This window comes from Athene cunicularia, assembly GCF_003259725.1.
Source record: "Athene cunicularia isolate RWA chromosome 1 unlocalized genomic scaffold, athCun1 chr1_part1, whole genome shotgun sequence".
Lineage (NCBI taxonomy): Eukaryota > Metazoa > Chordata > Aves > Strigiformes > Strigidae > Athene > Athene cunicularia.
The window spans coordinates 301,976-319,370 of NW_020799091.1; the positions used below are offsets into that span (position 1 = coordinate 301,976).

The 17,395-nt window shown below is 52.5% G+C and overlaps 1 protein-coding gene across 1 annotated transcript in view; it reads right to left on the bottom strand.

The window, feature by feature from the left end:
• Window positions 1-3,288: 3,288 nt before the first annotated feature.
• CHRDL2 (chordin like 2) overlaps window positions 3,289-17,395 on the bottom strand; it is a 29,174-nt gene continuing 15,067 nt past the window's right edge. The window contains exons 8-13 of the mRNA XM_026849454.1: window positions 15,886-15,941; window positions 14,400-14,568; window positions 13,327-13,521; window positions 10,392-10,574; window positions 5,674-5,766; window positions 3,289-3,797 (exon numbers count right to left, since the gene is read on the bottom strand). Of these exons, the coding sequence (XP_026705255.1) occupies window positions 3,718-3,797; window positions 5,674-5,766; window positions 10,392-10,574; window positions 13,327-13,521; window positions 14,400-14,568; window positions 15,886-15,941 (776 nt within the window). The 3' untranslated portion in view covers window positions 3,289-3,717. The remainder of the gene's footprint in view (window positions 3,798-5,673; window positions 5,767-10,391; window positions 10,575-13,326; window positions 13,522-14,399; window positions 14,569-15,885; window positions 15,942-17,395) is intronic.

Here is a 17,395-nt window from a genome sequence, read left to right on the forward strand (position 1 = left end):
GGATGGATGGATGGATGGATGGATGATGGATGATGGATGGATGTATGGATGGATGGATGGATGATGGATGATGGATGGATGATGGATGATGGATGGATGGATGGATGGATGGATGGATGGATGGATGGATGGATGGATGATGGATGGATGGATGAGGACAGGTGGCTGGAGAAGGGTGAGGAACACATCTAAGAAGCCCATGGTTGCAGCTCTGCCATCTGAAGAGAGAGCTGAGCCCACCCTTCCTGTCCCCATTGGCTCAGGGATCGCCTCACATGGGTAAGAGCCCCTCCTGCCTCACCGCGGGGAGCAGAGGGGAGGCTTCTGGGGGTCTCCTCGGGTAGAGACAAGCTGTCCTGTGCCAGCCATGGCTGTGCCCCTCGGACAGCAGACACCATGCAAGGTGAGGTGCCTCCAGGCTTATTCCTCCAACGAAACCAGCAAAAATTAATGTCATCCCAATTTTCTTTGCCAGGAGCCGGCAGCCACGATACGGCGCTTGGCTCCTGCCTAACTGGAGCTCGCCCCTTTGGTCTGTGTTGCTGCAGCGAGTGAGGGGGAACGGCAGCCAAGGCAAAAATGTTTTACTGTTCAATATAAAATTTATGGGGTGCCTTTTATGACAGCGTCCCAAAGCAGGGCTGCGGTAAAGGGAGAACTGAAAGGCAGCAGAAAGCCTGACTCACAACAACAGAGAGCTGGCCGTGGGGTAACACCCGATGGCGGGGGAGAAGCTGACACCGGAGAGGACGAGATGGTGCTCGGAGGCAGCCAGGGCCAGGGCGTGCAATGGGTCTGGGAGATAAACTTATGGGAGGATGGGACAGTCACATCAGGCAAATAACGGCTTTGGAGACTTCCACATCTTTCTTTCGTGGTGGGTAGTACACTCAGCACCAAACCCTGTTTGCTGGGACCAATTCCAGCACAAGGGCAATGGCAGAGGCAGGGGCAGAGGGTATCCAGTCCGCCTCGGAGCACCAGGGCAATGCCATCCGTGTTTCCCCTGAAGGGACCAGGCAGTAGGATCAGCTCTTGGCAGGAAGTTCCGTGGGATGGGCCTGCTTCTCCATCTCCAGCTTGTGTCTCCAGGAAACCTCTCGCCAAAGAAACCCCCTCTTGCACATTGCAGTTAATCTCCAAATGTCCCTGCCCAGTGCAAAGCTCAGCTGGGGGGCCAGGGTGACACCGCGCTGAGGCTCTGGGCTTACTTCAAACCCTCTTTTTGTAGAGAAACGTAAAGCACCATGCTCGGGGTGGAGATGCCTCGGGGAGGGACCTCACCTCCAGTGCTGCTCCCTGAAGGTTTCTCCCGGCTCTGGAGCAGCTGGTGGCACCCACCCCCCTCCTGGAGATGTAGAGGAGCTCTGGGCATGGCCCTCACCTGATTTACACCCACGAGGTCTCCTGCCTGTGTCCGAGCTCGGTATAACCTGTATGGGCTCAGTATAACCTGTATGGGCTCAGTATAACCTATATGGGCTCAGCATAACCTGTATGGGCTCAGCATAACCTGTATGGGCTCAGTATAACCTGTATGGGCTTGGTATAACCTGTATGGGCTCAATATAACCTATAGAGACTCAGTATAACCTATATGGGCTCAGCATAACCTGTATGGGCTCAGCATAACCTGTATGGGCTCAGTATAACCTGTATGGGCTTGGTATAACCTGTATGGGCTCAATATAACCTATAGAGACTCAATATAACCTATATGGGCTCAGTATAACCTGTATGGCCTCAGTATAACCTGTATGGGCTCAACAATCTATACTGGGCTCAGTAACCTATAGATACTGGGAGGAAACCTCATCGGGGCTGGGCAGGGCAGGGTTTGTGCTGGTTTTCTTCAGGCCTTCGCTAGGAACCCAACTGGGCAGCTTCATTTCAAACGCCTGCCACTTCTGGTAAATGAGTATAAATTGGGCCTCGGCTCTGCTTCAATTAGAGCACGCAAGAGCTAGGAGTTAATTAGGCTGGTGAGTGAGGGGTCAGGCGTAGCGCGGGGACTGGCAGCACCCTCCCTGCCAGCAAGCAGCTCCAGGCTCTCTCCCTTCACCCCACACCACAAGGAACACCCCTAAGGCCCAAAGCATCGCCGGGATTTTTTTTCCCCCGGGTAAATTTAAGCAGACGGGCCCCATCGCCTGGCTCATCGGTGCCCACCGACTGCTCCCATTATCCCCAGTTGCTCCTTGCTGCAGGTCGGCGGGAGCGTTGCTTTTTCTCCCCTCTGTCCTTTGGCCACGGACAGACCTGGTTTCCATCCACATCCCGAGCACATGGCAGCAATCCCCGATTTTTTTTTTTTTTGGAGCATAATGAAGAAAGAAGGGGAAGGCACGGCCGTCCCTGGGGTGGGAGCAGCTCGCATTGATCCTTTTATAGCCCCACGTGAGCCGTTGCCTGTCCAAGAGAGAGCACCTGCACTCACTTAGCAGCTTGCTCGGGCGCCCGTCCAGAGCACCAGGACCTCCCGTTTCCTGGCCCATGTTTGCCCCCAGCCTTTGCCTGACCCCCCATACCCTCTGCCAGCCCCCAGCTCCGTTTTCAGCCCCAAACTGCCTGTGGACCGTAGGAAAGTGGGACGGGATGATCCCCCTCCCGATGATGAGCAAAGCATCCATGGGATGCTCTTGGCATGCCTTCATCCCACATCCCAACCCTGAGGACGTTGCCTGAGGGGGTCAGACCCCACTGGGATGGGGGTCCCAAATGGGCCCCCCCCTGAGCTGTAACACAGAAGAGCCAGCAGAGGAGGCTGAATCAAGAAGACGCTTTAATCAGATTTATCGGACAGATCTGGATCTCCAAATAAATAGATTTATCAAAACAGAATAAAACAAGAAACCAGGGATAAATACATGTACCAAAACAACCTGAAAATCCCCCAAAGCTATTTCCAGACAGGGGGAGGGCAATGCTGCTGCCCGTCCTCCTCCCCACACTGCAGAAATGGTCCTGTTCACCCTTTGGGAGATGCCCCTCCTGTGAATACAGCCCAGTAGATATTATGTAGGATATATAAAAATATATAGCATAATAACATGCTTAGTAGCGACCTTAGTGCAGTGTTCGGGGTCTCAGACCCTGTCAGCAGGTGGGTCCTCCCCAAAACTACGTCTTCCAGTAACCTGCAGAGAAGGGAAAAGAATCCTCCCAGCTGAAACAGAGGAGAAAAGACCCAAGATTTTTCAGGCAACCACCCCTTCAGAGGGCATTCAGCCAAAGAAACCCTTCGCAGATCACAGGGGTTCCAAAGAAAAGAAACACGGATGATTTTTCTCTCCTTGCAGGTCACCTTTACGCCGGCGGTTGGTAAAAAGCATGGTGGTGTTCTGCTTTACTGCTTGCTCCCGGTGCTCTGCAGAAAGGCCAGGGTGTCAGGGGTGTACCCCACCTCTTCACGTCGCCCCAGGCCTCGCCTCTCCCCCACTGCACCCCGACACCTTCGGTTGCAGGAGACAACGGGTGGCCTCTCGCGCTCTCCGGCTGGGGAGCGGCACCTCCAACGCGGTTCAGGTTGGTTCATTTGCTGGAGTTTCTGTCGTTTACACTAGTGTATCCTTTATTGCTGTGCCAGTCTATTTAATAATGCAACTTTTTTTTTTTTCCTATATATGTGTATGTGTGTGTGTGTGTGTAGATAAATCGATAGCTAGGTTAAAGTTTGTTGGTTGGGTTTTGTTTTGTTTTGTTTTGTTTTCTTTTTCCTTACAAGTTCTTTGTTTCTTTCTCTGGGCTCTCTGTCATCCTCAGCTCTGACGTCTGGGCTCGGAAAATGTTCCAGTGACCTGGGTGGGCAGAGATGGACATTCAACAACAACCCTCAGAGCAGGAAAACAGAATTTACCCCACACGCAGCACCCTCTGCACTGGACGACCCATGAGGACCCTGATGGGAGAGAAATGGGGGGAAAGGTCTCCCCACAGTGCTGTGGCTGGAGCAGCTCATGAGCAGCCCCAGTAATCTGGTCCTAATCTTGCAATTAAAATGGTATTTGAGGTCATGAGAGGCCCTATATACATCTTGCGATGCAATTAACAGCACAGTTAATGGCAATGCCAATGCTTTCGCTGGAAACCACTCCTGTGCGAGCAAAAGAAAAGAGATCGGTCTGAAATGGGGGTAAATCACTCCACCTGCCTCCTCAAAGTGTGCTTTAACGTGAGTGGTTAGGGCCGTGTCCTCCCCCAGCACGGACTCCCTGCCTCTCAGCGGGGAGAAGCATTTCGCTTGTCCTCTGATTCATCATCAGAAACCCAACATTCACATTTTTAGGGCCATGGGCATGGGGTGGGGTGGGTATGTTTCTCTGCTCTCTTTGTCAGCACAGGGTGATGGCTGTCAGTCCCAATTCTTTGGGGTGGGTTGCTCGAACACCGCCCCCCCTCCACCACCCCCCATTTATACTCATTTTCCTGCGGCCACCCCAGCCTCACAGGGCTTTGCAACCACCTATGGCCAGGGAAAGTCCTGCTGCAGAAGGAAAAGAAATACCCTCAGGTGCCCCCACAGCCTCCCGGGTGAGCTGCAGACTCCCTGCAAAGCAAACGCACTGGAGGAAGCTGGGAAACACCCCAAAAATGGGCACAGGGCTTCCCACCCCCCCCTCCTTGCCCCCCAAAACACCAGCATCCCCTACTTGCAGGAGGTGGCTGGAGGTGTTTTCCCTCTAGGTGGTCACTTCCCCCGTAACCCCAGCAGGGATTATGCAGCCCTAACGTCGTCATCCATGGGGGGGGTGTATTTTCTAGCTGAATTAATCTCCTGTTGTGAAGAAATCACCGACAAATGCTTTCCTAGGACTTGCAGCAACAGCAGAGGGATGGTTTCACAACAGGATTATTTGTCAGGGGAAACTGAGGCACGAAGAAGGAGGCACATGCCAGAGACCCCATGGGGGTGCAAAGCCCAACCTGGGAGCAGAGACCTAAAAATCCCCCAAGGTTTGGTCAAGAGGTGTTGTCTCAAACGGATTGGAGGTGAAAACAAATCTCCACCCTCCCTGGGGCACTGGGCGTGCTGGTATGCGCTGGGCAGCAGCACCGTTCCCGGCTGACCCGGTGACCTGCGGGTGCTGGACAATACAGGAACGGCTCTGATCCGAACCTAACCCGTTAAACTCTTACCCAGCCCGGGCAAAGAGGCAGCCAGCGGGAAATAGCACGGCAGTTTCGCTCTGCACAAGCACTCTCGGCATGTGCGCTGGCATTCCTGCTTTTTGTAACATTTACGCACATCCAAGAACATTAAGAATGATTTTTAAAAATATTTCAAGAGTTTATTTTTTTTCAAATCCCTTGCATCTTTTTTCTTCCCCCCCCCCTCCCCGGTAACACCAGATGGATTAAATATAAAAAAATCAAACAGTTTTACAGGCTTTGGAGAGACAAAGCCTTTGGATTTCACAAGCGTGCATCCACTTTTAGAAAGCTGGCTGCCCTTTCTGATACCATAAAGTGAAAATGTGACGGCTAACCAGGAGTGTTGCATATGCATGTGAAGACAGGTCAGACCTGACCCGGCTATGTTTGCACAAGCCTTCTCCCTACGGTTTGCTCCCCACGTCGTGCTGGATTTATGCAGCAAAACATGGGGTTGTTTGGGGCAGAGTCTGCTGGTGGAGCAGGGAAATGGGATTTGATTTTTTTTTTTTCTCTCCCTACCTTCGTTCGTCCTGGTGATCAGCCTGAAGTTCTGTGCTTCTTGCTTGAATTCTTGTTTGCTGATTTTCTTGGTCTGTATCAGATGAAATATTCCTGCAGAAGGAAACACAGGGCATCAGACTCCATGATGCTCAGTGTAAGGCTCGGGTTTGGATGCACAGCTCTCTGTCCCCGCCTGAGATGCAGAAGGAACGCTGCCTGCATGGGATGCCCCGGGGTGCTGGTTTGGTGCAGAACCTGCTGCTGGAGACTGGCGGGAGTTTGGGAGTGAATCCAGGTGAATCCAGGGCTGGCCAAAACCCGGGAGAGATCTCATTTGAAAACAGTAACTGCTCATTAAACCAGAACGTGGCAGGGACAACACCACGAAGCAAGTGAAAGAAACAGGATTTTGTTGCTCCAAAAAGCATCTTGCACTGGAGGAGCTCTGATCTCCCCTAAAACCATAAGAGAAGTAAGGGTGAGACCAACAGGATCCTGGGATCTCTCTTCTCTCTGCTCACTCTGGACCACCTATCTTCCCCAACCGCAAAGGTCCCTCCATCCTCGGATGCTTTCCTTTCCTGGAAGGTGTCAGGAAAGTTTTCCATCTCTTTGCCCCCTGAAATTCCTCCAGGACAGAAAAAAAAAAACCAAACAAAACCCCAAATTACCTCAGCAGAGATTGATATTTCTGCCTGTGCCAGCATTGTCCCATTAGCAGAGGTGCCCATCTCAGATGTTTGACCCAAGAAGCCCAGAAGTTGCATTTGGCAACGGAAGCAATCTTTCAGTGGGATTAGGGGTTACGATACCCACATTCGCATGTGAAGCATGACAAACCGGGCAGGTATGCCTGGCATATCCTTCCCCACCTCTCACCCAGGCTCCCCACGTGTCCAGCTTCTCACTGCCAGCAGATGTGAGAAGCAACGTGGTCCGCCTTATTTGGTTAAGAGACTTTCCCCGATTCCCAGCAGCAATTACACACAAAAAGCGTATGTAACGAAAGAGAACTGGGTAGCAATCTATATAAACAAGATGTTATGGACTGTGGAAAATTAATACAGGAAGTCAAAGACATCCGGAGAAATATGTGGATATTTGGGCTATTAATAAGTCCTTTAAGTGGGTCAGGAAAAGAAGTCCTACCAGTAACAAAAGGAGATACTGGATGGAGATCATAAAACTGTTAATGACGCAAGAAAGGCACAAGTGTTCAATAAATCCTCCTGGTCTATACTTAGAAAGGAGCAGGAGGCTGTGCTTATAGTCCCCGTGGCTGATGAAGCGCTTTCCAGTACATTAGTAACCAAGAGGATATTTTAAACAAGAGCTACAAGAGATAAACATCTTTTAATCAACCGACCTAGATAATGTTCACCCAAGAGCCCTCGGAGAGCTGGCTGAGACCTTTAGCCCCTCACACAGTCGTTTCTGACAGATGCCAGGAGCTGGGGAGCAGCGGAGGAATGCAGACGATGCTCCAGCACGCACAGGGAGAGCATGAGGCGGAGCAGATAAGAATAGCCCACTGCGCCTGCCATCCGCCCAGGAGGCATTATGGGATGGAGCTGGTAAAGGGCAATGCCATTTCCCGTCGAGCAGATCCTGTCCAACAAACGGGATCATCCTTTGTGAAGTTTAGGATGAGATGGAGGGAGGTGGTGGGGCTGTTGGGCTCTTACCACTTTTCCTGGGGCTTATAAGAAAGACGGGGACAGACTTTTTAGTAGGGCCTGTAGCGATGGGACAAGCAGTAAGTTTTAAACTAAAAGAGAGAAGATTCAGTGTAGATACAAAGAAATTTTTAATGATGAGGGTGGTGAAACACTGGCACAGGTTTCCCAAAGAGGTGGTAGATGCCTGGAAACATTCAAGGCCAGGTTGGACGGGGCTTTGGGCAACCTGGGCTAGTGGAAGACGGCCCTGCCCATGGCAGGGGGGTTGGATTAGATGATCGTTAAGGTCCCTTCCAACCCAAACCATCACATGATTCTATGATTCTATGCTTTAGGCACTGCCTCAGGACCAAAAAAGAAGCAGAGTTCAGTAAAGAACAAGTAACGAACTAAGGACCAGCCCCATCTCCAAGGGAGCAATTAATCTTCCCTAATTTTGGAGAGACAAGGGAGAAGCAGGCTCTTCCGCAGTGACGTTCTACTCATCCTAAAACGGGTGGGTGGGACGCATCGTAACTTCTCTCTGCTGACTCTGTGGGGAACCAACATGACTCTTTAAACATGGTACTCAATACCGGGCTGGGGAACAAAGGGAGTGAGAGTCTAATTCCAGAAACAGGTCTCAGGATTTGCTAAATCACTTGCAAAACAAAGCTTCGGCGGGTGGATGGAGAGGGGAGCATGAGTGCACACGGGTGCATGAGACCCATCCCGGCAGGATACAACCTTTGACCAGAACCTCGCTCCCCGTTTTGGGCTCTTCACTGCAAGAAAGACGTAGAGAGAGCCCAGAGCAGAGCTACGGGAAGGACCAAAAGAAATTTCGAACATCAAGGAAAGACTGAAAAAAATCGACCGCTTAACCTGTGGAAGAGAGAGCAGTGGCAGGAGCCGATGGCATCTTCAGATGCATCAATAGAAAGGAGTTTGCTCTTCACACCCATGGAGGAGAGTGTGAGAAGGCACGAGCTTGAGCTGTAGGGAGGCTGTACATTGGGCAAAGTCTTTCCTTAGGAGGTTTGTGGCTCTGGAAGATATTACAAGGGCCACGGAGTCTCCATGACAGATCTTCAAGCACATGCCGGAATAGCATAGGGACAGCTGGTCCGGACCCACAAGTCCCCTCCAGCCAGGGTATGAGGGTACAGCAGCATGATGAAACACTAGGGATCACCAAAGATCCCAAAGCTCCAGGTTTTCAAGAAAGAAAGGAGTATTTTGGTCAAGGTCTAATCGCCAGCCTGGCAGGGTAAACGTGGGAAAGAGGCCCGAGGGGCAACTGCATCTCCAAGTACAGCCCAGGCCGCCAGCGAGGCAGGCTGAAGGGCAGGAGTCAATGACAAAGCCCCCAAACCGTGCTGCTCTCTGATCCTGCCTGTTCCTTTTTTGTCCTCGCTCCCAGCAATAATTCCTGCTCCAAACCATCAGAAAGTCACATTTCAAAACTCTTGAGTTGTTCAGTCCCCTAAAAAATGTGGGAAAGCCCCCACTGCCACTCATCAGGGGGCTGGTCGTGTACCACCAGCAAGTTGGGTAAAGCTCCTTCTGCCAATTCCTGCCTCGTGGGGGAAACTGTCCCAGCACAGAAATAGATGAGGCCACGTAGGTATTGCAAGCCCATACAAAGGCAGATGGACGGGCTCCAGGCGCAACTTGCAGCCTCTTTTCTCCACACTCACTGCTCTGTTGGTAGAGTGATGGACCATGGAGAGGTGGAATCCATATGTGACTGAGCTCATGCTCTTTCCCAATAGTAACACTTTGCTCTGCCAAGCAAAAGAGCTGTGTTGGCCTCGGGGACAAGGGCCTCCCCTGTCCTTGGCTGGCAGGGCTCGGGAGCTCCGTGCAGACGTGAAGCTTTTGGCCTCAGAAGGTGGTGAGAAGGTTTGGGTGGCGACCTCTGCCAAGGAGCGAGGAGAGGAAATGGTGGGGCCCAGACAGTGCAGGCTCAGAGCTGTCCTCCAGCTACAAGATGCCATTGTGAAGGAGGCTTTGCCGAGGTAGGGGGGAGGACAGGGAGAGGGGCACCGCGGAGGACGGAGGATGGCAGGGGGAGGATGGAAACATGGTGGCAGCCAGGGCCCTGTCTCTGGGCTTAATTTCTCTGGCTATTATCCATGTGTGCCTACCCTTGGCAGCTGGGAAGAGCCAGTCCCAGGAGGGCTGAGGTCTCCTCGGGGAGTGAGGTGAGACATGAACATACCCAGGAGACCAGAATATCTGGCTACACATGTCCAGAAGACACCCGGCTGCAGGGTCTGAGGGTCACTGTATCCATAGGAGGTTGCAACCAACCTCAAGAGCTCAAGGCACAAGTTTTTGCAAAGGGTAGAGTACATCCAACGGAAACTCAGCGTTGGGGAACTGCAATGTTTTCCCAGACCCAAAAGAAACACATAACACTAATATCTACTGGACCAAGTGGCCCTAGTAGAGAGAAGGTCCTCTGGTCTGTAAGAGTGTTGCACAGATAAAGGTGCAGGGACAGAGATTGGTGTCATTTGACGGCATATTTGCTGTGCTTTGACCTCTGGAAGACACATCAACCAGAGCATCCAAATCCACCCATCCAAAAAAGAGAGCTGGGGGCAATTCATCCCCACCCTGCGTGCACCTTTGCAGCAGCTCTGCAAGCTTTGCTCCCAGTGATGGGTGGACCAGGGGGAGAAAAAAAAAAAAAAGGCAAAAAGTAAAAACACGGAGTGACCAGAACAATTTTTTGTTTAGTTTTCCATGGCCGTTTGGCAGGTTTGGAGGAACAGTCCCATGGCCCTTGCCTTGTTTGCCCACGTGCTGTGTCTCCGGATGGTGTTGCAGCTCGTGGAGGTATACGCTGAGGCCAGAAGTGGTTTCCAGCCCCTGGTCTGCATGCAACTGCAGCAAAAGAGTGTGAAATGGGGGAGTCAGAAAAGCCAACCTGCTGTCAGCAGGTTTTGACTCACCATGCAAGGTCTGGAGCACCACTAGAAAAGCCTGAAAAATTGAACAAAGCTTGGAAAGCACCAGGTTTCCACGCTCACCTCCTCCGTTGCTGGCTGGTTGCGTTACAGTACTCACCTTTAATCAGCTTCCAGTTGTAGATTTCCACCTCTTCCGCAGGCTCCTTCTCAATCGCGATTGTCCTGAGGATCTCCTTGGACGTCTCCGAGCTCGGCGGCACAAACATGTACACGAGGACGCGGTTGGGGTTCTTGCCACACCGGGCGGTGATTATTTCATCGGTGGGTTTGACTCTGGTTTCTGGGCAAAAGCAAGGACAGAGTTCGCTAAATAGGGGCAGGAAGGAGTTTGCAGGGGGCCATCTCAGGACCCGGGCCAAGGGAAACGCATCGCGTTGGGCGGCACAGCCGCGTCTCTGAATGGGACCTGGCTCCCAGGGTCTGCTCCCCAGCGCCGAGATCAGCAGCAAAGGGAGAGGTTGGTAAAGGATCTGTGGACCTGCTCGTCCCCGTATTTTCCATTCCCTTTGATTTTGGCAGCCTCTGTGACAGCAGGGATGGGGAAGGGAGATTTTTCTCCACCTGGATCCCCCGTTCCCGCTGCAGGGACCTTGGTGCCATCATCACTGCAAAGCCCAGGCTGGATTCTCCGCTTCCCGTCGCTCCCGCTGCCATCCAGGAGGAGCAACGTCAGCAGAGCAAAGGGATGAGCCCGCAGCACGGGAGCCAGCGCTGTGGCTGGGCTGCCTGGGCAGCGTGCCCGGCTCAGCCCCAACGGTGGGCTCAGCCGCAGTGCGAGCCCCCTGCTCACATGGGGTGCAAATCAGGGAGACCCACAGCAGGGGCACCAGTGGGACTCTGTGTGACTTTTTCAAGGAGAGCTGCTAATTTTTTTTAATTTTTTTTTTTTTAATGTATCTGGAGTAATTAAGAATCCCCCATGGTTTTGGAAGGAGATTTATTGCCTTTGGTTGTGGTCCTTGGAACGCAGAGGAGCCCAGCTCTGCTGAATTTAGCCTTGTTCTCCCAGTCATTTTGGATGCTGAAGCTTTTTACACTACTCGAAAGAAAGTTTGGCTATAAATAGACGCGTGGGGTTTATTTTAGTAGGACAGTTATTTTAGGCCTGATTCTGCTCTCCCCTGTGCTTTCTGGGGTGGTCCTGAGCTACTTTCCTCAGAGAGGGGATGGAAATACCCATTTAAAGGGATGCAAAACAGAGTTTTTTCAGCAATGGGAGGACAAGTGTTCAGCTCTGCAGGCTCCGCATGATGCAAAGGGGGACAATCACAGCCCACAACCCTCACTCCTGCCACCTCGGGGCTCCAGGTGCAGAAAAATCTCTGTCCCAAACCATTAAAATTCACCCACTCCAGGGCTGCATTGACTGAGGAAGCCCCAACTTCATGACAGGGAAGGAACCACACATCTTTGCAAGTACAACAGATATTTAACAACCTTGGAGCTTCACGCTGGAGCCACTCGATGGCCAACGGTGTTGGGGAGGAGGAGCGGGGACCCAGGAGTCCCAGCCACCAGCTCAGCCCCCAGCAGCCACGATGGTCTCCCCATCCGACCAATACATTGCAGCAATTGCCCTTCGATTGGGATGCCTTTTGCAAATAGAAATCACTCAGCATTTCTCTTCAGGCTACTGGGTATGAAGGAGGAAGAGGAGGACAGTCATGGAAACTGCCTGGAAAAAGAAGATGGGTGAAACCTCCGTGCAGCGAAGCAAAGGACGAGCCTGTAACTTGGCTGAGCAATGTGTATATGTGTGTGTGATTGCTATCTGTGAGTACTGGAAAGCAAGAAGAAAATAATTTTGGCTGGGTCAGAGTGTTTAACTGGAAATAAATGAAGACTGAACAGCAGACAAGAGATCCCAGCAGAGAAAGTTGTAGACTTTAAACCAGAAGGACCCGCTATAATGGGAATGCAAGACTGGAAGGGCTCTGCTCAGTCATCACATCCCTTTCCCACCAGGCACCACGTCATAAATCCTGCTCATAAACATATCAGAATCCTTATTAAAACAAGCTGAGCTTCTGCCCTTCACTCCCCCAGGGAGGCCATCCCAGAACCTCCCTGCTCAGAGGCTGGAAAACCTTGAAAATCCCAGCTGAAATGATTTTGCAGCCTGTTTGCCCCCATTCTTAAATGGGGCAATGCCTCTTGCTCGTGGTCCCTGGTGAGATCCCTCCACAAAACCAACCTGAAGATGCACCTCAGAAGAGAGCACCCAGAAACTGCTGCATCTGCAGCCAGAGACCCTCAGGTATCTTTAGTCTCTCTAGGGAAGCAGTGGGTGGTCCATCATCTGAACATCTACTGCTGAATGGCAGCACAGAGGGGTGTAGCCTAGAAAATACTCTCCAGTGGGAACAGGAGAAGATCTCATGCCCTGCCACATCTTTGCCAGGTCTGTGGTTTAAGGTAAACAGCTTTCCAAAGACCAAGAAACAGCTGAGAGACCCAAAATCCATTAAACATGAAGAAAAAAAAAAAAAAAAAAGAGGTTCTCTCCACCATGTCACAGTCCCAGCACCAGCCCAGTTCTACCTGGGTGCTTAACCCTCCCCCTTCCAGGGATGGGGTCCTCAACTCAGATTCAAATAAACCACGAGTGCCACAGATAATCCCACACCTGGAAAGTGTCCTCCTAATTTCAAACCAACATTTCAGCTGCCACAATTTAACCCTGTGACTTCTTGTCCCAGCCGGAGGTCTGGAGAACAGACCGTGCCTTCTCTCCCCGGAAAGCATCTTCTATCTGCCTGGAGACTCCTAGCATGTTCCTTCTTGGGCATCTTTCTCCAGATTACACCCACCCAACTGATACAACCTTTTGGGATCGGTGCAGCTTCCTCACCTTGGGTCAGTCCTGCTGCTCTCCAAGCCAGGCCAACCCTTACATCAGTGCTCGCCCTGCCGAACTCACGCAGTGTGAATCCAGGCTACCAGCGTTGGGAAACCCTACGCATTTGTCTTTACACCATCACTAAACGGAGGAACTGGAAGGCAGCTGCAGGAGCAGGTGGGATCCCACCTACCTGGACATATTTTACAGCATTTCCCATCCACTTTCTCTGGATAGTCACACGGATATTCCTTGGGGCACATGATCTTCTGGCAGTCCTGCACACCGTCCCTACAAGTGCAGAGGATGCAGGGCAGGAGGCCGTACAGCCGGAAGACGGGGTGCCACACTTCCCCGTGGGAGTAGGTCTTCCCATTGTAAACACAAGCTGGAAGAGAGAGAGAAAAGAGTTGCTGGTGGAAATAAAACATCCTCCTCTCCGCACACTCAAGGCTTGGTGGAGCTCAAGACATTTCACCACCTGAGAGCACGGTCCTCCGGCAGCACATCCAGCATCCGCGGACCCGGGGATATTGCAGTCACCCCACCTAGGAGATGCCATGGGGCAGGGGGACCAGGGTTCGGGAGATGGAGGCTGCTGGGGCCAACCACCCTGGTGGGGTGGTAAGTGTGGGCAGGACCTCACCTGCCTCCAAGCCTCTGCAAGCCCAGGGTCTCTGCGAGGCTGTCGCAGGCATGAAGCACAGTGAAGAGTGCCACCTGCTGACTCCTCCATGAAAATTTTTGGAGGTCCCAAAATTTCCTCCAGAGCTTCATCTCCAAGGGCTGGAAAGAGCCCTTCTGGAGACACAGTGGTAGAAGAACCCTCAAGAGCAGAAGGGACCTGTCTTTTCCCCTTTTGCTCCACGGGGTTGCCTCCTCATCTGACTTTCCTTCTGTCTCCTCCAGGAGGAAGAACACAGCACCGGGACAGACCCAGCACATGGCAAGTTGGTGCAAGGAGGAACATCCTGTCCCTCCATGACACTGTCCTGGAAGGACCACATGGAGTCTTCCAGCTGAGAACCTCCCTTCGCAGGTCCCAGACCTCCAAAACACCCCAGAGAACAATCTTCTTCCAAGCTTTTTTGGAAAGTGGTACCAGGGCTGAGGAGGCTGGCTGTGGGGGAGTGGGAGGTGGGACTTGGTGGTGGAAATCTGCTGATGAAATAGATTCCCTAGAGAATTCAAAGTCCTGGATAATTCAGAGTTCTGGAGAAGTCACCTTAGGCCATGTAGAGGCTGCCTGGCCCCTCCATCTCTTACCTTTCTTGTGCTTCTCTTTCAAGACAATCTTCACAGTGGTGCCACCTCCTCCCTTGGGTTTGAAGCTCCTGGGAATGAACTCCAGGGAGGAGGTGAGAACAGTGGACGCCGTGGCTCCAGGTGGCTTCTTGCCCATCGCTTCCCCCAAGCACTGGTCTTGCGAGTGCCTCTGCGAGCAGTCAGAGAAAAGAAGGGGGCTCAGACCCAGGCCGTCGGGTTGTTCTCACTCCAAAGCATGCTGGAAAAAGCCATGCAGTGTCTCACACACACCTTCCAGCAGGAGTGGACGGTACAGAGACTCCAGGGATAAGCAATGACCCAGGAGCCATCTCAGGGCCTGCAGCTGGCCAAGGGGTGCTGAGCAGTTTGTGTCATTGCCCGTGGGTCACCCTCATTAGGGCAGCACCTTTCTCATCCCACACTCAACCCAATGCCCTCAGGTGAGGTCCGGCAGCACTAACTCAGGCAGGGAAATTCTAGATGCCTCTTGAGAAACTGAGGACCGGCATCCGTGCAAGCCAATCAGGCTCAGGGAGGTGAGGAAGGGCCGTATCCTGCCCTCTCACCTGGCTGGCACCAGGAGGGTTGGTGTGGGGCTGCCAGCCAGCAGGACTGAAATCCTGGGAACATCCCGGGCTTCCAAGAGCAAACTGCTGGGACAAGACATGCAGCACAAAGGATCCCCTTGTGTCTATTTTGGAGGTTTTATAGGTGGTGGAGGTGTGATGCTGGCGTTTCACCCAGCAGTATGGAAAAGGGCAGGGCCAGGAGCTGTAAGTGACCTAATCCCACAGACCTGGCATGGGCCGCCCAGCTCTGAAATGTCACCGTGAATCAACCCTCAGCAGCCAAGGAGTCACTTTTTCCTTGCTGGGGCTGCTGATACAAACAGCCTGGGGAAAGCACGCCGGTGGCCAGCTCCAGCACTGCCTGCTCTGTGGAAGTTATAGCTGGGAGGCAAGACACCTCCGAGCCCAGGGTAGGGGGGAGACACCATCTCCTGAAGCAAAAGCCCCCAGAGAGATTTGGGCCATCTGATTCCATGGGTAAGGGTCACATCTGGCTGTCGGTCACCACTGAGTCTGCTCTGTCCGTGTTCCTCGGCTGTTTTAACCTACTGGCTAGCCTCAGCCAGGTTGGCCAACAAGAAGGAGAAGTGCCCAAGATTTCCAGTTCCCACAGGTCTTTTCCTTTCCCAAAGACATCAGAGATGCTTCGGAGGAAGGGAACAAGAGCCTTTCCCTGGTGGTCTGAGGCCTCAGCCTATGCTGATAGCCCTCACCTAGAGTCAGTTCCAAGACAAAATTCATCTGCAAACCAGGTGTCTGTCGTTCTGCGATCCAAGGAACTGACTGCCCTCCTAGAACTGCTGTGGGTCAGTTCTTTGTAGGATATTACGGCCAAGGGCAAATGGCTTGGTTTGAGCTGTTTAATGGGGCTGTGCTAGAAGCAATAATCTGAGTTTTAAAATGCAAACGTCACGTACAACACCTCTGTTTAACTGCAGGGGTTCCTCTTCTGTGGACTTCTCATATGAGCCATCTGCAAGGAAAAAAACATTGTCCTGTGAAATGCTGGAGGGCTGGATGAAGATTTGCTCTCTCTTTGACTGAAAGCAGCTCTCTTCAAGGTGCTGGCCCACCTGCAAGGTCTGGAGAGAGAGGAGCTTTGAACAGCCAATTCCCATCACCCGAAGCAAATGGGAGCCATACCCCAAAAACCTTTGTATCCCCACTGACCATTAACAACAGCTCAGCTCCAGGAAAGACATGGCCTGGTAGATTCTGAAGTTAGGTGGCATGAAAACATCCCAGAGGCAGAGTATGAGGCGATGGGGATGTTTAAAAAGAAATCCAAAGACATTTCTGCCTGTGTCGATGACATGCCCCAGCTGCACCAAAGAAAACTAGGAGAGAGGAACACAAATGGCAGAAGGGGACAGTTTGGAGGAGGCACCTGGAGGAGGTCATTCTGTGTCCATGGCCAGGAGATCACCATGGCCCCTCAGCTTCCTAAGTATTTCTCATATTAAAGAGCCAGTTTATGCTGTGACTTCACTGTCAGCAAGGTGTGAAACTGCCCATTCGCTCTTGAGTCTGTCGCATCTGGAGACACGGAGCTTGACTCTCTCCTCACCCTTCAAGGTGTCAGGGGAAACAGCAGCAAATTCAAGAGTTTCTCCCTCACAGAGATGTGGGAGTGAAACTCGGTGATGCTGTGCTCAGGTAGAAGGTGGGGATTTCCCTGACTGTCCTGGAAACTTCCCTGGAGAAACAGGCAAGGACTGTCTTTATGTGGTGCATACAACCATCTCCCTCCTGGTGGGTGAGGGGCCTGGAGAATTTTGCCTTCCGTGCAGGCCACATCTCTGGCATGACACACCAGTGGCAGGGCAAAGAGTGGCCCTAGCCACCGTATGGGTTTCAGGGAGACAGGACACAACTAGGTGCAGGAGGGGATGCACTCAAGAAAAAACATGAGCCCTCATCTTTTGTTTCCTGGTGCAACCAAGACATAGCAAGTGGCCTGATTCACAGCACAGGTTTCCAGAATCCTGCTGAAGTGGCTTGAAAAGGCTCCTGCCAGCTGGTGACAACCAGTTGGGGGTCTCTGAGCCCTCACAGAACCCCAGAATCATGGAGGTTGGAAAAGCCCTTGCAGCCCCTCCAGCCCAACCATGAGCCTCCCCCTGACCGTTCCCAACTCCCCCAGATCCCTCAGCGCTGGCTCAGCCCGACTCTTCAACCCCTCCAGGGATCCCGGGGACTCCCCCCTGCCCTGGGCAGCCCATTCCAACGCCCAACAGCCCCTTCTGCACAGAAATCCTTCCTCAGAGCCAGCCTGACCCTGCCCTGGGCAGCTTGAGGCCATTCCCTCGGGGCCTGGCGCTGGGGCCTTGGCTCCAGAGACTCATCCCCCCTCTCTGCCCCCTCCTGGCAGGGAGTTGCCGAGGGCCAGGAGGTCTCCCCTCAGCCTCCTCTTCTCCAGACTGAACC